At 39.0% G+C, this 26,800-nt stretch overlaps 1 protein-coding gene across 1 annotated transcript in view; it reads right to left on the bottom strand.

Annotated features, from left to right (window-relative positions):
• Positions 1-26,800, bottom strand: part of LOC139453352 (uncharacterized) — a 318,833-nt gene that overhangs the window by 136,009 nt on the left and 156,024 nt on the right. Inside the window, exons 78-96 of the mRNA XM_071235025.1 lie at positions 16,554-16,668; positions 15,800-16,014; positions 15,010-15,102; positions 13,923-14,315; positions 13,723-13,799; positions 13,265-13,328; positions 12,919-13,128; positions 12,503-12,614; positions 12,268-12,379; positions 8,123-8,289; positions 7,581-7,690; positions 7,120-7,281; positions 5,438-5,618; positions 4,731-4,921; positions 4,044-4,247; positions 3,349-3,463; positions 2,607-3,221; positions 1,917-2,137; positions 369-461 (exon numbers count right to left, since the gene is read on the bottom strand). Coding sequence (XP_071091126.1) covers positions 369-461; positions 1,917-2,137; positions 2,607-3,221; positions 3,349-3,463; positions 4,044-4,247; positions 4,731-4,921; positions 5,438-5,618; positions 7,120-7,281; positions 7,581-7,690; positions 8,123-8,289; positions 12,268-12,379; positions 12,503-12,614; positions 12,919-13,128; positions 13,265-13,328; positions 13,723-13,799; positions 13,923-14,315; positions 15,010-15,102; positions 15,800-16,014; positions 16,554-16,668 — 3,450 coding nt within the window. The remainder of the gene's footprint in view (positions 1-368; positions 462-1,916; positions 2,138-2,606; positions 3,222-3,348; positions 3,464-4,043; positions 4,248-4,730; positions 4,922-5,437; positions 5,619-7,119; positions 7,282-7,580; positions 7,691-8,122; positions 8,290-12,267; positions 12,380-12,502; positions 12,615-12,918; positions 13,129-13,264; positions 13,329-13,722; positions 13,800-13,922; positions 14,316-15,009; positions 15,103-15,799; positions 16,015-16,553; positions 16,669-26,800) is intronic.

Raw genomic sequence — 26,800 nt, 5'->3', positions numbered from 1 at the left:
CAAATTATAGTCTTCGCACTTTTTTGCTCTTCCTCTTCATAATAACATGGGCATCAAATAACTGAATGATGACGGAATGTTCAGACAGGTAGGTATACAGTACTTCACATGAACCCAATGTTGACAGGCCAAACGCCTGAATTGTCTAGTCAGCAGCTTTGATGACGTCACACCTCTCGTTATAATGCGACAGATCAATATAAAATGCAGCTGTTCAAAAATAGGTGTTGTACGAAAATAGGGTACTCGACTATATATACGTTTTACCTCCATTTACACACTCACCACATACATATACTCATTCACTCTCTATACACAATCACAACCTACATACTCTCATAACCTTGTGGTAAACAACTAAAACCTACATGAAGTCCGAGTGTAATGATGTTGCTCCTCTGTCTTGGGCCTTCAGTTTGATTACAATCATAGGAATAACACACTGATACTTGACACTCAATCTGAAAAAACAAAACAAAATCCAATGAAGAGAACTAAACAAAATGCTGTTCATTCCTGTCATGTAACTCACCCTTTTCTGACACACTATTACACAAAATATTGCTTTTGATAGCAAGACTAAAAAGTCAGCGATATCTCCAAAATATCCACGAGAGCTCTGTAAATACATAATCTTGATTTTCAGTGAAAACAGTAATTATTTGTCCTAATCACCCTGATTAATTTGCATGGTTTCATAAGGGAAATCTCAAACCAAATTGAGCACAAACCAACCCAAGGCCTGCCAACATACCTCAACATCCCACCCACCCCTGACCTGCCCACAAACATCAACATCACACCCACCCCTGACCTGCCCACATACCTCAACATCCCACCCACCCCTGACCTGCCCACATACCTCAACATCCCACCCACCCCTGACCTGCCCACAAACATCAACATCCCACCCACCCCTGACCTGCCCACAAACATCAACATCCCACCCACCCCTGACCTGCCCACATACCTCAACATCCCACCCACCCCTGACCTGCCCACAAACATCAACATCAGACCCACCCCTGACCTGCCCACATACCTCAACATCACACCCACCCCTGACCTGCCCACATACCTCAACATCCCACCCACCCCTGACCTGCCCACATACCTCAACATCCCACCCACCCCTGACCTGCCCACAAACCTCAACATCACACCCACCCCTGACCTGCCCACATACCTCAACATCACACCCACCCCTGACCTGCCCACAAACCTCAACATCCCACCCACCCCTGACTTGCCCACAAACATCAACCTCACACCCACCCCTGACCTGCCCACAAACATCAACCTCACACCCACCCCTGACCTGCCCACAAACATCAACCTCACACCCACCCCTGACCTGCCCACAAACATCAACCTCACACCCACCCATGACCTGCCCAAATACATTCACATCAAACCCAGCTGTGACCTGCCTACATACCTACATATGACCTGCCCACACACATCAACCTCACACCCACCCATGACCTGCCCACAAACATCAACCTCACACCCACCCCTGACCTGCCCACAAACATCAACCTCACACCCACCCATGACCTGGCCAAATACATCAACCTCACACCCACCCCTGACCTGCCCAAATACATCAACCTCACACCCACCCCTGACCTGCCCACAAACATCAACCTCACACCCACTCCTGACCTGCCCACAAACATCAACCTCACACCCACCCCTGACCTGCCCACAAACATCAACCTCACACCCACCCATGACCTGGCCAAATACATCAACCTCACACCCACCCCTGACCTGCCCACAAACATCAACCTCACACCCACCCCTGACCTGCCCAAATACATTCACATCAAACCCAGCTATGACCTGCCCACATACCTACATATGACCTGCCCACAAACATCAACCTCACACTCAACTATGACCTGCCCATGTACCTGAACACCATATGCCCATTCCATGTACTGTTCCTCACTGAACACTCCATAAGACACATCATCTTCTATGTTTTCAGTAGCAACAGCTGATCCATTCACGACCCACTGTACACGATACGCCGAATCACCTCTCAGAAGGCGTAGGAAGCTGCACTTGAAAATGGCAGTGTCATTCACATCAGATACACTCAGCACTGGCGATTTTTCTAGCGATAGCAGGTCTGTAATATTAACCATGAAAGAAATATGAACCATACGAAATTATCATAAAATGAAAATATGTTGTGAAATATATTTATATACTCACTGAGTATAAAAACATAAAAACATGTAGAGAAGTATGTACGTTAAGAAGAGATGTTTCCAATGTGTACCACTTAGTGACAAAACTATCAATCAGTCAAGCGTTACCACAGAATGTTTTTATTCTTATCACGATATTCACGTGATTTCCAAACTTTACAAGCTAATCCTACACAAGACAAATGGTGCATCTCGAGTCATGGATCTATGACTTCACATGTGATGGGTCGGTTCACACAACATAAAAGTATGTTCGTATATGCATCAAACCAATCTAATATCTCTTGAATATGAGTAATTTTTTATATATTAACCAACATGTATGGTATTTGCGTTTCTTTTGTCGGTGAGTATATTTCTATTTTTCATACTAAAATGTGGGCTCACCTGTGACAACATCCAAAACATCAAGCACAAATATTGGAGCTGCATAGATTTCAAATCCACCAAAAGTGATATTTCCATAGCACCCATGACCATCTTCAAGAGGACCACCAATTTTCAGAGCACTCTTTTTCTCTCCAAGTACACTACGTCTGTAGAATGTTTTAGTTTTGTAAGACTTGCCACCAACATTAACATCAATGCCATAGGCTGCTGAAAAGCTGAACCGATATGTGTAGAACACGTTGAGTTGTGGGCGTGGCACTGAGACCACCCATTGCTTGTCTGGTGTGCTGACTGTGAAGTAAACATATCGGCGCTGGTAATACACTGCCACACCAGTGGAATCGGGTTGGTCTCCACCAGTCGTCAGGACATACATGTTCTCACAAAATGATCTGTACTGAACATCAAACTTGGTAGTGAAGCCAATAGAACATTCTCCCGGGGCAGATAACATGGAGTATTTAGTTAAGTTATAGTCAGGGAGAGAGATAGAAGCCTCATTCAACTCAACAGCCATTCCCCCACCATGTCCATCAACCAGTGACGGTGTGCCTGTCTCAGCAAAATCAACCAGTGACTCAAACTGGTACCTTGCTACCGTAACACTCTCTCCTGAAACACAAGGGAGACACATATATTTTAAAAGTTATTCTTGTTTGCATAAATTATGATTATTACTCAATGTTGAATTTTCAAGGTTTTCTTTTACTATCAGTTTAAACAATAAAGCATGTGTTACTCGTTAGTTTGGTCCAGCCTGTGCTGTTGTCAGTGGACTGGCAGTATCGGGTTGGGTCGTCACTGAACACAGCACCACACTCATGACACACTCCATCGATGTTGCATATGTCTGTCTGGAAATTGAAACACAAAAATCAAAACCAAGTGATTACAATTAAAGTCTTACATCATGCAAAAATGTTCTCTCATGTCCCAACAAGATCCGTTGAATTTTCCACTGCACATAATCCATTGTGATCCATTTGATGCATTATGTTTGTTATTCACATATTTCCGACATGGCAAATACAATATAAGTTTCAAACAACGCCGACATGGCACATCTATTCACAACCAGTCCCGACCTGGGAACTAACCATTTAGCATTGGTCTAGCTTGAAAAGACAACTTGCCATGATACATTTACATAACATTACCCTTTACTTGGCTGTGAGCTTATCAGGTCTTAAATATATACAACTGGTGAATACTGAGTCAGTGTTAATCACTAGCAATCTCTACAGACCTGTGATGTAAAACAAGATAAATATACTCTTCATGAAAAGCATATACATGTATAATGGATTCCCATAACAACTATATTCATACTTGAAATAATGAATAAATGTCCTCATGTATTCAACGACAGACTAAATTGCTTGCTGATTGGAACATTCTGTCAAATGCTATCCAACACAGGTTTCATCCACTCACCCTCGTCACACAGCTCCCTGCAGTGTAACTTTCGCAGTTGGAGTTGATCACAACATAAGTGACTGGTTCGCTGAAAAGCTTTCCGTCGTTGCTGATGGTGATATTGGCACTGGATGTTTTGTTCAGGCGACACGCTACAAGTTCATTGCTGATGTACACTGCAGGCACTGTATAAGTACCATTGCCATCCGAAGAACAGTCCAGCTGGAAGACCATGTCACATACATGCCAATAATTTTGTTTGTTTATTTGTTGTTTAAAGCAGCACACAGCAATATTCCAGCTATATGACAGCGGTCTGGAAATAATCAAGTCTGAATCAGACAATCCAGTGATTGACATCAAGAGCATCGGTCCACGCAATTGGGATACGATGACATGCATCAACAGGGTCAACGAGCCTGACCACCCAATCCCATTAGTCACCTCTTAAATAGCTTATGACAAGCATAGTCACCTTTCACGGCAAGCATGGGTTGCTGAAGACCAATTCTACCCCGGATTTTCATGGGTCAGATGTCAATGGCAACACATAGATACAATAACACCATACATTTTACTGCTGCTTTGAAGATAACTTACAGTTAGTTACAATGTACTTCTTGTCTATATGCAGAGTATATACACAGTGCAAGGAGGCCAGTTGCAGCTTCAAAATCAGGCTTTGTTTCCAACTGATGTTCCTACCTGTAATTCTTTAATGTTGCACACAAGAGTGTCTATATCAGCAAAGTTTTCTCCAACAAGTGTGATGTAGTTGCAGTCCTCCATAATCTGTGAGTCGCAAATGTGTCCTTGTATTTCATCAACAGATGGAGGTTGTGTTCCATTGATGGAGCAGTCTTCACCAAGCCAGTTATCATAGCACTGGCACTCACCTGCATAAGTAAAATAATCACCAATCTCACTAAGGCCTGTGAAGCTCTCAATGCTACAGTCAAATCCAGTCGACAAGCACATAGTCAAAAGACACCCCCAAATGCAACTAAAAATTAACTGCAAACAAGTAGGCTTTGTGTATGATTTAAGTTACTTTACATTAATGCTCAGCTGACAAAATCTAAAATCTTTCACAAATATAACGATTTAAAAAGGTTCCAAACATGAAACACAAACCACCTTCAATAACGTAATTCAGATAAGTTCAAGAAAATTTAAAAATTTTATGCTTGCTTTGATCTTAACCTTGGTATGATTGATTCTATCAGGAATAACTGTGTGAAATATTTCTTTAATTGGCCCTTGTTTAATGAAGCATTGACTGTTTGAAATCGTCCACCCTCTTAACAACACCTTATGCTAAAACAATTCAGCAGGCCAAAGGTTAAGAAATGAATAGAATTTGGGAGACTTTTATTTCCTCAAGAAAGTTTCCATATCCATATTTGACATACCTTGTGTACAGTTGCCATTGTCACTGCAGCTGTTGATACAGATGATGCTCTCCACCTCTGGGATGGGCACCAACTGGCCTCCCACCTCAACCATCAGTTCTATCCGGGTTGTGATTTCTGTCTGGCACTGAGCAATCAAGTTACTAAGGGCTGTCACTTGCCACTGTGTGTCCCCTGTGATCTGAATTGGGAGAAAAAAACAGCTTCATAATGCCACACAACTCCAGCTATATATACTGAACAAAATAGTAAGAGATCATTAATATTTTGGGGGATAATCTATTATAGCGAAGACTGACTTTCTTTATATTTGTATGGTATATAAAAATATTTCATGATCCCTAAATTGTTTTGTTTCAGTATAGTTTAATAAACCTTTTATTTCCATGAAATGAAAACCTGGATTGGTCAACAGGCATAATGCCTATTTGACGACCTCTCCAGTACACATGTGATTTGATACAATTTTCAGAACATCATACCAAAGATAATTAATGTAAATCTTGAAACTAATGCGGACATGAATTAAATGTGAAAAATGCAAGTGATCTTTCTTCGCGTAAATGAAACTTCGCTTTTATGTCTCCAAAATGACTATCAACAATAAGACGGCCTCACTGCATATTTTGGATAGCGGAAATACCAACTAGAATATAAACACAAACACATTTGTTTTAGCAGTAGTTGTAATACGGTAAGTATATAACCATGTCGTTCAAAGAATAGGAATTACACACTAGGCATCGGGTTAGCTATTACTGCTGGAGTCAAGAGTTCTTCCCGCTCGTGTCAAACTAGGCATCATTGGCCACTCAGGTCATTTACCAATCAGTATTGCCTTTGAACATCCTTAATGCCAGTCAGCAGAATAAACATATAAACTGTGTGTTTGTTTTTTTACATAAACACTATTTATTGGTTTTACAGAAATGCTTTACTCAATGCCAATAAGTAGTGCTTTTTGCTGCTGGATTGGATTAAGATAAGGTTGGATTAAGGTAAGGATATGGATCATTCCACTGGGGATGGGGATGGGGATGGGGACGGGGGAATTCGCATTGATTTTGAGTCACGTTTTTGGCAAGAGGTCAGCAGTGATATTAATTTGGCAACGCATTATTTTTTAAAGATTTACATTTTAAAATTTACAGTACTAGTACTACACAGCTTAACTAAGGTAGTAAAACATGAATAATACACAATGTAATCAGGTTTTTTCATAAACATGTAACATTTATAAGCTACTAAAGCAATTTGTTTGTGTAAAATAGTCAAGGACAGATTCAATAATCATTAAATATAATGCATCTGGCAAATCAAAGTTACCAAACAGTATAGTCGTTATACCATATCCGTAGAAAGAACAGCTGGATCTGACATGACTGACATCTGAATGCTGCCAAAGATAATGAAGACTGTCTTCCTAGTAAAGGCCACAAGTATTCAGGTCATTAGTTCCCTATTTTTCTTGGCAATGTTTGTAAACATCCCTTCTCTCTGAATTGAACACATTTGCAATTCAATTTTGAGAAACATTTAGTGGTGAAAGCAGAAATAAATAACAATTCAGGTTGCCTCTGTAATGAAGTGACTGGAGTTTGTCTGAGGTTGTCTGAGGTTGTCTGAGGTTGTATTGAGGAACACTGCTGCTGAGAGGTGTCCCACATTGAGGAGAATCTTACCTGAATATCCTCCATGCAAAATTCTACTGTCTGGTTGAAGTCGATGTCAATCAAGGGGATATTTTGGCAGCGGACAGCTAACTTCGAAGATAGGATGTGTGAGGAGCATATCTCAAATGCCTCAGTCTCATTTATACCATTGGCTGTTGGCCACGTAAGTTCCTACAAAACAAACATTCAGTTTACACAAATTCAAATGACAGAGACTGCATATATCATGGTGCAGATATCTCCAATCTTAATATTCACTTTATTTAAATGAAGAGGCAAATACAGCCATCAATATATCCAGTCAACACTATTCAATATGTGTGCATATTTTTTAACAAATTGCTGATACATCAACTACATATTGTCTTCATCAACCTCTAATTCATAAAGTCAAAATACATTTTGTCATGTGAAGCCAAGAAGCAAACATAGATGACAATATCTGTTTGTGAAAGGCAAAGAAGTCGTACCGGTTGTTCATAGTCGAGGTCAAACTCAAAAGTGATGTTGACAGCTCCCTTTTGGGCACATTTGAGAGGGGTCTGCGACTGAGTGATGAAGTACTCCGTCACATCCTCACCTGGGCCACACAAACAGTGCGAGACATACCCTTAGTCACAACTCAAGACCAACACAATTCAATTCAGCAATTCATTATCTCATAGAGCTATTATCTTGAATATTTGAAAAATCATATTAATAAAAGTGTAAACACATAAATCCAAACCTAAATATCACTTTCCATTCAACAAAACAGCATGAATGTTAATAACGATAGGTACATTTTTTATGGTTATAACCTATGTCATTCCATGAAACCATTCACACACATTCACCTGTCAGATGTTGAGAGTATGATCACAAGTGACTATAAGGTTCTTTATTGGATGACTTTTAATTATTACATGTAAAATTTATTCATGGATGGATGGAATACATTTTGTTCACATATAATTCGAGGACTTTGGGATCCTACCAGGCAACATATGCCTGAGTTTGATGAGTTACTGACCTCGACTAATCTTCCTGCTCTTCTTGCTGTGCACCCCACATGTGAACACATCCCTGCCCGCCCCACACACTGGACTCTGACCCTCCACACAGTCACAGTACACAGGCAGAGGAGCACCATCACCATCACCAGCCTCTGCACAGTAGCCATCATACAGAGAGTCCGTACTGGTGGGGAAAGCAGCAGGGTTAGTAGAAGTGAACAACTGGATGTGACAAAATAATATCAAACAATAGTTGTCATTGTTAATAATTCGAAGAATACTAAGTACCGGTACCTCTGTAACATTTATGCCAGAAATCCTGTATTTTGGCTGTCATCAAACTATAAAATGTTCACTGTCGACTATTCCTAACCAGTTGAGATACTAATACTAGCTGCACAGCGAGGAAGTCTTCACATTTTCCAACATCAGCATTCTATATGCAGAATATTTTACTTTTGATGAAATAGAGGTTTTATTCTTTGAATTATAAGAAACTATTTTCTGATAATTCTCAAGAATACATATCCTCCATCACATCAATGCTAGAATGTCCCAAAGGAATCGATGGGTTCTGACATCTAATAATACCATAGATAGTAAACGATCTACGGTATGTAAAAAGAAAATGAACTCAAACTCCATGATTCCCATCATAATTGGGTCTTTTCCCTAACTCTAGTATTTTTTGGGTACCTTCCTGTTCCAAACAATTATTCAAGTTGTTCCGACAAATATTTGGTGGACATGATCCTGATATCACTTAAAAGTCCCATTTTCAGAATATTTCCAGGTACATATGCAAATATGTGGTAAATTTCCATAGAACAACTGTTATGTAACACTTTCTTATACCCCATTCACATGCACCTCTATGCACATTTGTGTATATGTGCTTACATGTGTAGAAATACATGCGTGAGTATACTTGTCATGTGAACGCGTTTACTCATGTGTGTATATTTACACCAGGAGCAAATTTGCATCATGTCTGGAGCAGGTGCAAATGTATATGTAAATTTGCACTGTGTGTATATGTTGCAATGTGAATGTTTATGTCAACGTAAGAGGATCTAATTAATATCTGTTCTTTTGTCAACACCAAACAAATTGTCAACAGTTGCCAACTTTTATGCCTCTATACATTGTTGAGCTGACAATGCTTTCTTTTGGTTTCAAGGAGTCAAAACTTTGTGTCCAAATTAAATCAAACACGTTGCTTCACGTGAACATTTTCGGTGAAGTTACTTTTTTCTCATTCAACTTTGATTGGAAAACAACCTGTTTTGTGTTGAAAGTCAAATGTCTGCCTTACACAATTAACATACTTTATTTATACACCTAAAATGCTTTTCATGTGAACGCATAGTATGGCCGGCCATTCGGTTAAAAAATACAAAGTTTAAAAAAAGGACAAAAGTACACAATAAAGGTCAAATATTATGAATAAAGAACTAAATGTTACTAATAAAAGTCAAAATAGAAAACAATGAGACGCAAAGTTGAAATAAAAGTCCAAAGTACACAATATTAATAGTCAAATGTTACGAAAAGACATAAGAAAAGAAAGAACAATGTGTACGAAAGAACGTCAGTGAGCACGAAAGGAAGTTTACAATAAAGAACATCAGTGAGCATGAAAGGACGTTGACAATAAAGAAAGCCAGATGGCGCTACAATTTGTAAAACATTCCGAGTTTAATCGGCTTGTTCCGCCGTGTATACGATAACTGAATGCATGCCGAGGTGCACAATGTATTTCACCAATCCTCGTGCACTCACTGTCTGACCACACACACACACACACACACACACACACACACACACACACACACACACACACACACACACACACACACACACACACACAGGACACAGGACACATTGGAAGCATCAGTCAACAGGTGGTGTATGGGAGCTGGAAATTCAAGAGGAATGCCCACTATGACGTTCTCCCAGTATGTCCAACAAATGAGACGAAAGACACAAGGCACAAGGATGTCCATTGTTGATGACCACACAGAGTTCATCGAAGCTGAGATGGGATGAAAGTGAAGTCTAGAGACATCAGTTTTCTGACTGGTGATGTCCACCAGAGAAGAGAGTGGTTGGGCTGACCTGCTACATTGGTGACCATCTGCAGCATCTCATGATAAAGATCCTCAGGTGGACAAAGCATTCCTCTGTGAAGCAGGTAGCTGTTGGATCAGGACAAATCTAGCTTTTGTCCTGACCGGCATACTTTATACAGGAAGTCAATGATATATCCATGGATATGCACTAGTTGGATAAGAGCAAAACTGATGATCGGTGCTCTAATTTGGGTGAAAAGCCAAGGTGCAATGGACAAACCAAACAAAAGTACAAGGAATCCAGTAGTCCAGAGACTGAGAATCAGACATACTTCCTGGATCCTGCATGAATTGGCACATCCAGACTGGATGTCGGGACTGAATCATCTAATCCCCAATCCTGAATAAAGTACAAAGTTGGCTTCCAGATTCTATCTGGAACTCATCTAACAGATACCTTTTTGAGAACTTTCAGATCAAGGATTATATGCATATCAGTGGTGTTTTTCTTGGGTGCAAGAGCAAATGGAGAATAGAAGCCTTGGCTGTGGTCCATATCCTCCAGATCCTGTGATAGTGTCTGAATGGCCAAGGAGGCTGGTGCTATCTTGGGACCTTCAGCTGCTATGTGGGAGATGAGATTTGGTCTTTGATGGTAGTGGAGCTTGTATCTTTCCAAAACCATGTTTAGAATCTAGTGGTTGGACATGATGTGTTTTAAATTTTTGGCAAATGGTACCAATTGTCCCCCCACTGATATTGGGGTTAGGTTGGATTTCGGAAATGCGGGAATCAAAGTTCAGAGTCACAGCCAGGTTAATAAAGTTTGGTCTAAACTTTGGGGATCAGTTGTGGAGATACCCTCTTACAACAGGTTTTCCCCCTTTGTGATTGAAACCGCGTCCAAGGTTGGTGGTAAATAGTAAAAGGCAGTCAGAGTGTGGTACTTTCAGCGTTTCAATGGAGGCAGTGCTATACTTGGTTTCCCAATCAAATTGTTAACCTGGTTGATAATGAGTGGCCTGCAACTCTGGCATGGGAGAGTGAAGTGCAACCATATGGGGGTGGTACCCCACATACAACCACCTCATCTACAGGCGAAGTGGTGGGATACAGCCATCCAACTCTGCCATGGGAACTCGACACTGCATGAGGATATCATGCTCTACATCCTAGCCAAGTGGAGACTTTCATTCATAGATGCAATAGGCCAACGGTCGTCTTCCCACCAATTCAGAAGTAAAGCAGCCTTCCATGGACACATCAAGACCATCCTGGCCTTACATATATCCATGTATCCTCAGTGAGGTGGATCCAAGTTCCCTGCATCAAATCTGGCCATGACACTTGCTCCCCCTACACGGCCACGTGGTCAATGGAGCTTTCTGAGCCATTCAGATGGTGGCCATCTGCTCCTAGATTGTGTCCCGACACTTTGCCAGCATGGCCTGCATGACCTCCGTCTTTCAGTATCTCCTTCTAAACCTATTTTGTTTGTTTGTTTGTTACTTAACACCGCACTCAGCCTTATTGCTGCTATATGACAGCAGTGTGTAAATAATTGAGTCTGGACCACACAGTCCAGGGATTGACATCATGAGCATCGATCTACACAATTGACGTGCACCAATAAGTCCACCAGCATGACCACCTGATCCCTTTTGTTGCTTCAGACTTATAAGCCCTTCTTTAATTTTGAATAAAAGAACCAATCTTAAATATTGAATACTAAATGTATAGCATGTGTTTTGCTTTGGTCTTACACTGCACAATAATCCTGTCATATGATGGCTGACTGTAAATAATATCCAGACTATCCAGAAATTGGTATTTTGAGTGATCATGGTTATTAACTACGATCTCCGCTGCATTGTAAATCTATATGCATGTTATTATTTCTTTCCACTATACATAAAACTTAATATAATGAAAACATGCAAAAATAATTCATGCATATTTCAAGAATTGTACTAGATGAATTTTACTACAATTGTGGAACTTTACAAGATTTAAGGTTTAATGTTATTTACTTTACTAAATAAAAAAATTGTAGAATTCAGCTATTTTGCTAAAGGATTAAGTGAACTAACCTTCTCCAGCTGAGGGCAAAACGCTTCGGTTGTCTAACATTCTCTGAGAAGATCTCTCCAGTGCTCATCTTTAGATCGTTGTCCTTGTTGCCATCAAAGGTACCACACAAACCTTGGAAACATGAAACACATTGAAACTGTGCAATGCTTGTTGGTCCACATTATTATCACTACCAATTATTGTTAATCATCAGTGTACATACAGTGCATGCTGATGATGTAACATGAAGCTCACCTTCCATGTTATTGTAGTCATCTGCAGAAGCATGCAGCCACACATTAAGAAACTCAGAAGTTTTCCTTACTCCATTCTTGATCTTCACACAGGTTCCAGTTGGAAAGCAGGCCTTCATGAAAAGAAAGAAATATGTGCATGTCAGTAGTTTTACACTTCATATCAATGTATCCAGAGAACGAACAGGATGGAGTATACACTAGAGGACAGAAGCCTGACCTGGTCACAGACAGTCTTGTAGTACACATGACACTTGATGTCAAAACTGAAACTGCAAACCATGTTGTCTCCCAGGCAGGTTAGTCAAATGCCTACAACTTATACATGTTTTGTAACTGTTAAAGAGTTCTTTGCCTTAGGCATCCTTATATGATACTTTTTATTCCTATTGTCCAGTTCCCAAAGACCTTTCTCACCTTATAGGCACGTCCTCCCGAGTACTTGATGATCCTCATGCCTGGCGTTAGACTGCCTTGGACATAGCTGCGGACAACCATAGGAGTTTTCTTGGATCCTCTCCTTCTACATCGGTCAAACACAATCACATCATCCACAGCTCTCACAGCAACTCCACAGTTACAAGAGGCAGATAATCCCTTGCCACAGCGTTGATACATAGTGCGAACCTAAACACACAAAGACAATCAATGCTTTCATCACCAACACACATGTTACATTTTGAAAATTTCATGTTAATGCTCAGAAGCAGCTGTAGACTTGTAGCTGTGAGATATGACCATGTATATTCATAAATCTCCTCACCTCATAGTCTCTTTGCTTGTTGATGTATAGGATGAATTCTCCCTCAAAAAACACATTGAATTTCCTGGAAACACAATATGCATAAGAAAAAGGATGTAAAATCTACATGGAATATATCATATCATACAATGAGGTCTATATTTTGTATTGATAAGCTGACAATAAATTCCAAAGGTGTTTCCTGTATGATATGAGAACTAATAATTAACAAAATCAAAGGTCAAATGTAAAATTTAAAACTTGTCAAATGTTACTGTAAGGAAAGTTGAGGCAAACTTAGATTTTGTTGACAGTGTTTCTGCATGAACTTTGAAATGTTGATATTTATTCTTCTTCTATGAAAGCCAGCATGAGGCTAGACCGATTAAAAATATATGTTACACAGGTATGTATACAAATAATATGTGAAAGAAGCCTAAGTGAAAAAAAAAGGAAATATTTAATCAAAATATACTCACTTTCCATCGATGGAGGTTATATGTGGATCATTGATGGATTTGCAAACAGCCTTTCTATCCTTGTCCTTCACTGTAAGCTGAAATAGAATTGTGTGTATGTTGAGTTTGAAACTGTAACATATCTGACCAAACACTTGTAATTTATTATAAGAAATTTCACAGTGACCAACAATTGATCACTGTGTCCCATCCGAGCATACCTTGATTTGGTCAAGAGTGTTGTTAGTGATGCTTGTATCTCCAGTCCAAACAGTCACATGAACATTGAGCTTCCTATGCTGGTCCCCATCCCTGAATGGAGAGTCCACTTTAGCTTTGACAGTGATCATAACACCTGTCTTCCAGTTACTGTTGGTGATTCTCTTTCCACAAGGTGGACCACTTTCCTCCTGGTCGTAGCCTATGACAGCCTGCACCAAGGCTTCCTCCTGACAGCTCAACTCCCTGGCCGTTGCAATGCTAGTTGTCACAGTGATGTAGCAGTCATCCCAGGCTGATAGGTTGTGACAGAAGAAACCAGGAGGGAAGGTTGATATGACATGGAGCATCTGGGCTGCACCACCTTCTTCAACCATTATCTCAGTCTCTCGAACCTGCCATAACAATCACGGATACATTTTCACTATCATCAACATGAGGCAATGAAGCGAACAGATAAAAAGCTTTCAACTGATATTATAAACCTCTGATGATATCACACTACAGTAACAGAAGGTTTTTCCAAATGCTGGTGGACTTCCATGGCAGGAAATATAAAAAATGCCCTGGGCATTCCGGTGGAACGTTTTATGAACTTGTCTCTTGTTGGGACATAATTGTGTTTGATGATTGGTTAAAAGCCACAATTGTTTTTAACATGTAAATTCCATGGCATGAATTGAACCTGCAACCTCACATACAGTGTTAACTTTCGTAACCCACTGTTTTCCCACTGAGCTATCAGGTAAGTGGTGAGAAGTTGTTCAGTGTAACATGTCATGACTCCAGCTAGTGCATGCAGCACATGGTTTTTCTCTCCCCCAACTTTGAGCGAATTCCTTTTATACCGTGATACACTGTATTGTTTCACTTTAAAATATGTTACTGTCACCTTGCATTTAGATGGTTCATAAGATGGATAAAACAAGTCTCTGAGGTTTCGGTTGAGAATGTTAAACCTGGAGCTCAGGAAAAGCTGTCGAGCCTTTGGCCCTTGGTCTTTTCCCTCGCTCACAGTTTTACATTTTCAACCCAAACATCTGAGGCGTGATTTATCCTATACAACAAGACACCAGGAAGGAGTCTTACCTTTACTTCAGCTTTGAGAACCAAACTGTATCGAGGGGGGGACTTGGTGTCATCACAGTTGAATCTGTAGCAGCCTGACACAGCACACTGCATCTGTAATACAGAACACCTGGCTCATAGAACTCTAACATCTGGTCACCAGCTACATTCAAACATGTTCATTCATATTATTATTAATAACTTGCAAGTGATTCCATGGCATTTGATTGGCAAACCAAGCATTCATGTTTCATTACAACCAAAAACAAAATCGGTCCCAACCACCAACAAACTACTGTTTCCTGATTGGCTGATAATAGAATGGTTGGGACTTGTGGGGTATTATTGTGCTGTTGTCTACAGTTTTTTGTCAGTTAATGATTAAATAAGCAGTCTGTGAAGTAATATTGTTGACATATATATTTATTTATAAGAATTTACTAACACTTGATTTTGCTTTTATGGATGATTTTGTATAAACATGCACGCTGTGCACACCATTTTTGGCATTTATGCTTCAATTAACTAAAAAAATATTTAAGTCAATTCTTAAGTGTAGCTGTCTATTTTCTTGAACATGAATGGCTAGGTGTACTCTACTTTCCTAACAGTACACATTTTATGTGATCATTATCTTCTTTGTGCTGCACAAAGCCAAAAGACACAAGTTATTTTAAATATCTACATACACTTACAAGTCTAAAATAATGGCTGCACACGCACATATGATTGTTAACAAATACAAATCAAGAGATAACTTAGATGTCCATCTTACATATCAGTTATCAAATATGTTAATCAGAAGACTTACTGCATCTCCAACTCTGTACTTTGACAGCTTTTCTGAATCCAAACTTGAGATGCCTTCATCAAATGGTCCAAAGTCACTGACTGTCTCATTGCCTGCCAGCCATGTAACACTGTAACGCACTCCCTCCTCCATCTCAAACTTACACACTACTTTGAAGTAGGGACTTTCAACAACAGTCTCTGTCTCCAGACGAGGCTGCTCAATAGATGGGAAATCTGCAAAATAATTCTTGTCACATAACATGTAAACATAACGTCGAAATGTGTTAGCCTCAGTCTATCTGAACACCTCTAAGTTGATCCACTAAGATTATAGCACTTATATAGCAACGTTCATGCATGTGTGTGTGTGGCTGCTTGTACTTGTCCGGATTGATGCCAATTTATAGTGCTAGCACACTGAGATACCATGCCGCAGTTTAACAAGAATACCCCTCCAAAAACACAATCTATTGACTCGGAGCTGACCAGTCATTTTACTCCCTTAATGCTGAGCGCCAGGCAGGGTAACAACAAGTACAGTCTTTTAACATCTTTTGGTATGACGCTTCCAGGGAACAAACCCCGGAACTTCTGCACTCCAGGCGGACGCTCTACCACTAGACCACGGAGGTGGTGAACAACTATGTGAAGAAAGGGGCTCTCACAGTATGGGCATAATTGGGGACGCCGTCACTACACTGATTACAGTTTTACTTTTTTTGGTAGTAAAAGACAATTTGTGCTTCCTATGTCTTGTGAGTGATGGAACCTACCTTGTTTGGTTGACCAATCTGTCTGGTTGAGCGCTGGCAGACACACAAGGGAGGTGTTGGCTGGGTTTTCCATGTCTGCTGTGTAGCAGGTGTTGTCAATGAAGCATGAGTTGGGCTGCAAGGTAATACACATGCATAATATACAATATAACCAATGGTCATAGTACCATTAACATAACTTATTCTTTATAGTTCACCTCAAGAACTCTGACATGCATTTGGTCTTCCCTTAGAAAATGTACAAAATGGGTAGTATAGATAATGGGGATTCTGGCTCACTTCAACTGGTGCTAGATTTATACCCAATACTGCTACTACAGAGGGATTTTTTTATGCAAAAATGATGATACAAACAAACGATCATCATGATTTGTATTAAAAGAAACATCAATATTAATTAATAATGGATAAAATTTACTACGGCCTACGAGGATATTGGAAAGATATAGGAGCAATACAAAAATTAGCCACAGCGGCTAAGGTATCTAAAGATGTGGCCAAGGATTGGTTAAAGAAACAAGCGATGTGGCAAATATACTTGCCGGCACCGTGTTATATCCCAAGGAAGAAGTTTGATATTTTTACAATGAATGAAGTTCATTAGGCTGATCTCGTTTCTTCCCCATGATAAGGTAAGATGCAAAACATATAAATACGCTTTAACCGTAGTGGATTTGGCTAGTTGCTATGAGGCGGCTGAACCATTAACCTCGAAAGATTCAACAGAGGTAGCTAATGCACTGAGCCGCATATACTAAAATGGCCTAAGTTATTTCAAGTAGATCCTGGTCGCGAGTTTATAGGATCAGTTAACAAACTGTTAACAAAGCATGATGTCGCAATCAGGCAGGGTGAAAAAGAGGCCCACTGTAGTCAAGCTATCGTTGAAAGATTTAACCGGACATTAGCAATGCGTTTGTTTGGATATCAGCATGGGATTGAAATGAAATCGGAACGATTGAGATCAATCGATTGGGTGACACGATTATCAACTGTTGTATCAGCGCTGAATAATAAAATGACGAGATTGAATAGGAAGAAACCACCCGATGCGATTAAAATTAAATCTGTGACTTCTGAATCTTCATCACCGAGGAGAGGCAAAGAACAAAAACTTTCGGATAGAGTCAGCGTAAGATATTTATACCAGCCCGGTGATCTCAAAGGAGACCAACGTTGTGCAACCGATCCCATTTGGTCCCTTAGATATATACCATTGGTCGGTTGGTTATGAAAGAAGGAGAGCCTATTCTTTATTATATTAAAGATGGAACTGGCAGGGGTTTGTACAAGAAGAGTTGCTCATAGTTCCCAACGATACAGTATTACCACCATAACCATAAGCATAGGTAGTTACACCATCATTATCAATCCATCTCTTTGTATCTAAGGGGGATAATGATGTCTTGTTCATTCTTAATCCATATATCCTGTGATTGACACTTCTTAAAGTGTTCATCTCGCTTTTTAATGTCTTACCATTGAATAATGCTTCTTTATACTGTTCGTGTTTGATATGCTTTTTTACCACATACCACATACTTCTTAACACCCTTAGCTTTTCTTATCTCTCCATTATCGGGCTTAGGTCTTAATCCAACATACTCCGCAATAAGGGTTCCCAGTACATTCATCCTTCATCTTACCTAACACCTTTTTATTTACTACGCTGTGCATTTGATTATATTTTGGGTAATCGCTCGTGTCATACGTATCTAATTTTTTGCCATATCTTTATACACATCCTCGGTTTGTATTTCCATGAACAAAGAATATGTATCGGTATATAACACATCACATCTATCGCCGTATTGCTTCTTAAGTTCGTTGTAATAAAAGTCATACATTAATTCTTTTGACAAGTCAAGAATACTCATACCAATGTACACCGGTCTGTTGAATTTTATATTACTCTTCTGCATATGTAGTGCAGCTAAGTCTTTATCAAATATCTTGCTTCTTTAAAAGCCAGACTGGCTATAAGTTTCCTGAGTCTTTCTTCCTCATAAGACCTGACCAATTTAACATCATCACGCTTCTTTAAATTCTCCATAGTTTTACCAAATACTGAGTTATTCATGAGCTTATATTGATTCTTTTCAAAATCGCTGGTAGCAATTTTTCTTAAATCTGTGTTCAGCCTTATATAGGGCTCCATCCAAGGTCTTAGATCAAGCCTTAGAACTCTGTGTATTTTCTTTAGTTTCATGCCTTATGATAGATATAACTGGAGATTTCTACAGTGAACTATATATTTTGTCTTATCCATCAAATTTGGTACGAGTTTTTCTATGTTAGCTAACCTAGTATTACCCATCAAGGAGTGTTGATATTCCGACATCCAATCTTTATTGACCATTAATCTTTCGGGGGCTAGCGGATAACTGATCTGGTCTTTGTGCAAATCTTTTGGATATTCCAAGTCAACTTCTAGTATGTAACCCTTCGCGGAATCTGTGGGGATTTGATATCACATCGATATCATTCACATCAACCCACTCAAAACCACCCGTGGGTAAAGGTTGACTCATAGCCCATCCGTACAAATTGTTGGCGTCTAGATATAATATGTGCATATCAGGTTTATTCGGATCATATCCTTCCACTAATTTATTATTAGCCCTAGAATACCTTTTCGCTGTCATCGATATACCACCTCTTAATCCTTTCTCAACAAACAATTGCATATTGTAATCAGTGAGTAGTTTTAGTTCTACAAGTCTTCTTCAACAATGCATCACACGATAGTCCGGGGCTGGAATAGTACCATGCCGGGTCCAAGCCATATTGTTTTAAACATGTCTTTCTAAATATCTTGAATATATTGGCGAGTAACAATACATCGGTTTTTAAGTACAGATTGTGATAATCACCTAAGTTCTTACAACCTAATTTATCCCACACCATCACAGCGTGTCCATAATCAGCATCGGTTATTTTAGATTCTGTTAAGTTACTATAGAATGATTCAAGGGGTGGTAGTTTGGTTTCATCAAATCTAGACCAATCATCCATATATTCGTAAGGATATACACCTTTTCTCAGAAACAAATGACGAGTTATCTGATCAGTATATTGATTTGTTATTGCAAAGTCATCGGGATTGTTTGCATCAGCTAAATTGTCCAGGGAAGATAACAGAAACTGTATGGTGTCTATGAATCGAAGTCCATTACTTTGCTTTGTTCTGGCTTTCCGATCCTTGTCTATATAATGTATAGTTTTAGTCAACGAGAATGATATATATTTTTCCATATTATTAGGATTGCACATTAAGCCGTCATCGGTCTTTGAGATAGCTTGCATAATGATATGTGAATCATATCCTCTAAGGTTGTGAAACACAACAGGGATGGGTATTGTTTGAGAATTCATTTTTAGTTTCAATTTACACTCGTTATGCGCGGTTCCCCGATAATTACCCGTAACGTGACAATGATCTCTTATGGAATCACCATTCAGGGGTTTATTACAAACATGACAAATCGTTGATTTCTTATAAGCCCTCCAATCATCCCTTGTCATACACATGGGTTTCTTACGCAATAAATTATCCCTGATTATTCTCTCTTCCTTTGTAGATATTCTAGGAACTTTTCCGCTGCATCGGGACCTCTGTAAATCACTGGCGGGTTTGTTTTCCCATCATACCTTACAACTATATTATTCAAACCCACAAGGAATATCTTCTTTAGTTTTAAATGTAAAACTACATTCAGTGCTGTGTTCGGTATTTTCTATCGGTTTGATAAGTGCTTCGAAGTCAGCATAAATTACTTACGGTACTGGCATTTGATTACAATAATTTTCAAATTTAAGTATATTTTTTCCCTCTTTAGGCATATCGATTCTGATAGCAGTCTGTCCAACATCTCTGCAGTCTTCTTTATGCACTTCTAATAGATCTTGTCTGCTGTACCAATACAGGCATCTTTTTCGATCAGAAATGAATTGATCCCGGGAATATGTTCTGGAGCGGAGCTTATCTTGTGGACAACAATTCCTTTAGAAGAATGTCCGAAAACATTTAAAGCTAAATTATTTTGCTTTCCGCCTTATTAATTTGCGAGATTGGTGTAGGTTCATCTATACCATCAATGTTGAGTCCGTCGTTTGGGGGATAGCTCGAAGATCTATCCGGATATTTGTCTGTGGGAAACAATGCAGATGTTATCATCATTCTGAAACAGTCATCGCCTTTATTTTTTACATTAATTATGGCTTTTTTCTTTTATAATATGAGGGTAAATCTATATAAGATCAACTTTTGAAAGGCATATAATTTGCTATATCTAAATATAAACTATAAATTCTATCCACATCCCAAACCGAACCTCTATTAGTCCAGAGTTCTAAAGTTTCTTGTATCCGCTGAATTGAAGCATCTAATGATGCGCTTAAAGACTCAGATTCGGTTATAACTTCTTGGTTGCTCTGGAAATCAGGTTTGGTATAATCGGCGTCATTTTTACTCATTGACATTTTAACCGTTAGCTGGTATTTTATACTATTTAAATCATCTAACTCCTCGTTAATTTTGCTCGACACGATGGGTTTAACATCATTAACATCCATGTTGGAATTAATATCAATCTTCCAACCTCTTAGATATTTACCAACGCCGGTTGTGGGTACAAATCTTTATTCAACAAAGGATTGATTTTTATCAACATCAACATTCAGTAAATTGATCAATTCAGCTTTTCTCATTCGAGAATAACCTCTCAGGCCACTTTTTTTCGCTTGAGCTTTGAGTTCTCTAACAGTCTGGTGTTTGTTGTATTCCAAACTGAGTAAATCAATCAATTCAGCTTTTCTCATTCGAGAATAACCATGTAGACCACATTTTTTTGCCAAAGCCTTCAACTCTCTGACAAAAACCATTTTGGTTTAATGGTATATGCAAAATGAGTCAAATTTCTCAATGGTTATATTTTCATATACATGTATCTAAATACGTATTCTCCCCAACCTATTCCTCTCATTGATAAAATCTCTCATCCTAGAATAAATAATCTGGTTCCTGACCCTATCAGCGTCGTGTTTCTTACATATATACCAACGCACCGTTTGTTGCATTGAATTGGCTTCCCCATTAGTGTAAATCTACACAGATTTCTGGTTACACACCTATCATATCATTTGTCTAAATGCAAATCACATCTCCACTCAGTGAGCAGTCATAACTGGTGAGTCATCGCTAATTATGTTGCCAGCTGATACGTAATAGATCATAGCTTATGCATAATAATGTAGCTAAATATGGACACACCAGTCCACCCAAAAACTATAAACGCTATCTCATGGTCTTTCTGAGCCTCTGACAGTGTATAAAACTGAGAGAGTGATGGTCTTGGTATTGGGTCAAGTGTCTTTCCGTAAACATGGAAGTATTCATGCATGGCAGATTTAACTTCCTTAAACGTTTGAATTGAATGTCCTTGTAATCTCTCCATTCTGCGTCTTGCCTTTTGTGACTGGGCTGTTTCGAGTTGTTCTAATGCTTTATTACAGTAGAACACGGATATAACGAAGTACAAGGGACCAGAGAAATCAGTTTGTTATATCTGTTGTTCGTTATACACGTTTTCGCTCGGACACGTCCGCCATCTTGGATAAGACAAAACACAATACACGTAATTGCAGTGGTACACGTGAAATCTTCATGGCCTAATTTCACTGTAAGTTCGCCAGCTTTTGTCTGCAGTAACGGACCACTAAGTGTAATGTTTTCGCTTCTCACTGCTTGAAACCACTTAAAGAGGGCGTCCTCTACGTCTTGGTGATTGGCAGCTCGTAACCTCATCCAGGCGGGGCCAAAGTCAGTCGAGTAGCAGGATTCAAGGATGGATTCTCTCTTCTTCATAATTGCAATGTCTTTCTTGGTTTTTATGCCAGCATCAGCAGCATTAATAATTCTCAATTTCATGTCTAAACTGATAGCTTTCCTCTTACTATTGCCCGCCGTGATAGCATACAAGCGAACTGACACTTGCAGACAATCTTGTAAAATGTATATGTTTAATGTTTGTTTTACAGACAAGATTACATGTACAGGTAAGATTAACACAATGCAAGGTTGATCCGTCACCGCTGATTGTATTGATTCGCCGCTGATTGCGTACAGCCAATTGTCAGTGACACTTGACACTGAGAGATTTCTCAGTTTGCTATACACATCACTAATAAGTGATAGATGGGTTTGTCGGTGATCAGATATCAGTTCGCTGTAACCGTTAGTTCACTGTAGAGAGTTCATTATATCCGTATATTTTATATGATATTATATAGGAGATAAATCAGGTTTTTTTTAACAGTTTGTTGTATCCGTTTGTTCACTATATCCGTGTTCGTTATATCCGAGTTCTACTGTATGTCTTTTCTGCTAGAGCATTAACAATAGCTCCACCGACAATCATCGCAATTGATGCAATACTATATGTTTATAAAATATTTAAATGTTTCATTACTTCATTATGTCTTCATTATGTCATAAGCCCTTGTTTGATTAACATTTCTTAAGTAGCCGTAGCTAGGCCTACATCTAGGACCATCATACCGATATCATAACCATTAAAATCTAGCTTGGATGGTGTGGCTTTAGTAATAATTTTAGCTATACGGGGATAGCCAATGGCCAACCCCCTGACCACCACTGAATGATACATTGCATTTACCAACATTTTATCGTCTGTAACAGGAGTAGTCATTGCTTTTATAATATTACATGAGGGCTTAACTCATCTTGTGCAATCGGGGATTGTGTTTTCTTTTCTCCGGTCTTAAAAAACAACCATACCACCGCTATAATGCCTATAGCATAGGGAGCCCAAGTTTTAATCGGACGTGTGCTATTTTCAGTATTGTGTATTAGTTTTGCCTTCCTTGCTAGCGCACCCTTCCTACCGGCTGCGACTTTTCGAGGATTCTTAGTCACTCCCACTTGTGGTGCAATCGTGGTTGTGGTGCAACGCTTGTGTTTCCTCGTTCACTTGATGTGCAATCAGTATTTCCGTCTCCATTATATGTGGGCACGTATGTTTAAATTGACAATACCTAGCTGTTATTAAAGCAGTGATAAGTGGAACTAAGAACATTCCGTATCTATGATAAAACTCACAGCTTACTGCGCTTATAGCATGTCTTTCTCTACAGATTCACATAAATACGGACGATTTTCTGCCGGGATAGGAAGAAACGTACTAGCTACAGCTGCGTTTAGTTGTAACATAGCCGAACCTATTGTTTTAGTCATGGTAGCTCCCAGTCTAGACTCGCAACACGCGTCTAGTTTTTTAATTTCTTCATTGGTCATGTTATGAATTTTTTCAGTGGCATAATTTTCCCCCAAATATTGGGAACATTTTCCACCGGCTACAAAAGCTGTGAGTCTTTTTCTATGTTGATCTCTATGTTGATCAACTGCAGGTTCTTGGAGCAGTTGTTCGATAAGTTCGCCGCATTCCATAATGTAATAGATAAAGTAATAGGAGATATTGAAGTCAAACATATTGAAATATTGCATATCCAATACAGCCAGAAATAATAAACAGTTGCGAAAAAATGAGCATTTCAAACCACTTTATTACACAATCACCACTAATGTTCAATTTATCGCATTTTTGCTACTTTTGCTATATTTTTGCTATGTTTGCTATATTTGCTATATTTTTGCTCAGCAGTTACTATATTTTGCTCAGCAGTTGCTATATTTTGCTCAGCAGTTGCTATATTTTGCTCATCAGTTGCTATATTTTTTGCTAATATAAGCAGCTGGTTGAACGGTTTTTAATACGAGTTTACAGTGCTTCATTTCCACTAACAGACTTTATCTCGTTCGAGCTTGGTAGAAATAACATCATTTTCACGTATACATTACTCAAATGAATCTGTCTTTACAAGGAAACAGGGCTACCCATTTGGTCTGCTCTCTGAGAACTTTCAGAACAGAGTTGTATTTTTGAGTAAGTACCCAAACGCTTTGTTCCATATGCCGTCCAGAGAATGCTAAATATGAAAGCATATCTTTCTTTTTGGTAAGTTCTTTACTCACACTGCAGTCGTCTATTATGAAAAGGGTTGATTATCCTTGGAATTTTTCGTGACATACTCATAAACAGTCTTGTAAACGATCGCCTGCATCAACTTTGTACACCCTGAGATCATTCATTACCCAATCTCTCGATAGGTATGTTTTATTAACGTTTATAGTCGGGCACAGAATAATGATATGATCGAAAACATCCCGATAATGACTTTGTAAAATATCTAGAATAAAAGCTGTTTTTCCACAACCCGTTTGCCCGCAGATGATAGCTCAGTGCGGTTCTTTAGGTAAAAGATTATTAATAGATCGCTTGCACGAATCTTCCATTCTGTATATTAAGTTGCGCGTCCATAATCATGTACAAATATATTTTTAATTTACCAACCGCTTCCTTGTGCTTTGTTATCTGTATAGTAACACCCTTGCTAGCATTTTCTAATCTCCGCCCACTGCCGTGTACTTGTTCATTGTCCGTGGTTCGCATGTCAAGCCATAGCGCATACTTCGTGGTAAGGAATTCAGCCATTGATACATCCCTGAGAGACAGATCTTTCACGACCGCGTTAACTTCTGGCCTTCGTTTAATAGAAGGGAGTTTTTTAATCTCATCCCACTGTTGATATGCTTGCATGCCTTGACTATATAGTTGATTAGGCACGTCAATTCTACTTTTGTAATCTTGGGATTGTAGAACTTCTCGGTATCTCTTGCAAATTGTTCAGAAGGGTCTTCAAACATCATTAAAATACCCTTCAACGATCCCGCGTGGACATTTAGATTAATATTCCACATCGTCTCTCTTTTATTCCTGGTGATGTTTCAGTGTCCAAGCACGCGATCATACAAAATAGCTAAACTTCCGGTATACTGGTTACGAATTTGTCTGGCTAATTCAGGATCTGTTATCATATCATACTCCAGTGAGATATTATCAATAGCTAGCATCTTCAGTAGCTTTAATTTTTCTTCTGTAGTCATTAAAAGTGAGTTCGTATTCAAACCTATCGCCTAGGGATGCTTGATAGAAGGCCATGTGACTATCTAGTAATTCAAAGTCGAGCGGAATATAGAAACGGTTACCTAATGCATCAGCAACAGCCTAATTTTCTACGATGGTATTATCACCACTATCAGCACCCACACGCAGTCTCAATGTGTTCCGATTACAAATACCTTGGTACTGTAAGTTTTCCCGTTCTTTAGCCGTTCTCCAGAGATCAATGTAACGGAAGTACATGTATACATCGCTATCGTCAATACTCAAAACCTCATAACCGCTAATTTTATTTGCAATTTTCTTAACAATTGCACAACCTATGTTTTGAACAAGCTCTCTGTTAGCGTCGGCAGAAGTCAAATTAATTGTAAATGATAGTCCTGCAGTTCATGGAACTATCACATCATGAGCGCCTAGATTAGGAAAGCGAACCAGAAGTGTTGGATTCTGATCAATGGTACTCGGGTTATTAGTTATAGTTACAGACTGGCGAATAGCTTTGACCCCTAATGGATCCCGAAGTCTACGTTGTGGGTTTAACTTGCGTCTGTATTGCGAAGACATTGTTTATATTGAAATTATTTAACCTTATGTTTAATATAAAAATGGATGATTTTAATCTAGATAACATAACTGATACTAGTACAATCGAAGAGGGTACTGATGAAACCAACATCATGAATCTTAAAGATGGACTTTTGCAATCAACCGTTAATGATTATTATGATGCCTTAAAAGAAGACAAAAAATATGATACACCTATTGATAGTGACTATTCAAAGTTTACAAAAGATAGTAAAGGAATATTGCAACTGAGAGACTCTACGGATATTGATCTTATGAATTCTCATACTCGTAAACCCCTAGCCTTGTCTACCATAGCCAGTAAACATGGTATCAACATTATTCGTAATAAATTAGGTTATGCAGACTACTCACGAGAAAAACTTTCTGCGAAGACTACTAAGACTGTGCGTGATGAACTCGATGCCATAGATCAAGATAATTTGGAAGAACACACTAAGCTGGCCTCGGACGGACTCTTACAAATCTTGCAAAGGATACCTACTACGGTAATTCCATGTTACAGGTACCATACAATATTAAAGGAATTACAAGGCCTTGTCCAGGCATTGCAAACAATGCAGGTAGAACTCATCAATAATATAGCCAAGATATCTGAACTCAACAAACATATAGCTT

Source organism: Haliotis cracherodii, unplaced genomic scaffold, assembly GCF_022045235.1.
Source record: "Haliotis cracherodii isolate W230 unplaced genomic scaffold, xgHalCrac1.p SCAF_9, whole genome shotgun sequence".
Classification (NCBI taxonomy): Eukaryota; Metazoa; Mollusca; class Gastropoda; order Lepetellida; family Haliotidae; genus Haliotis; species Haliotis cracherodii.
Note: the sequence above shows the minus strand (reverse complement) of the source record. Positions and strands in the feature narration are given on the sequence as shown.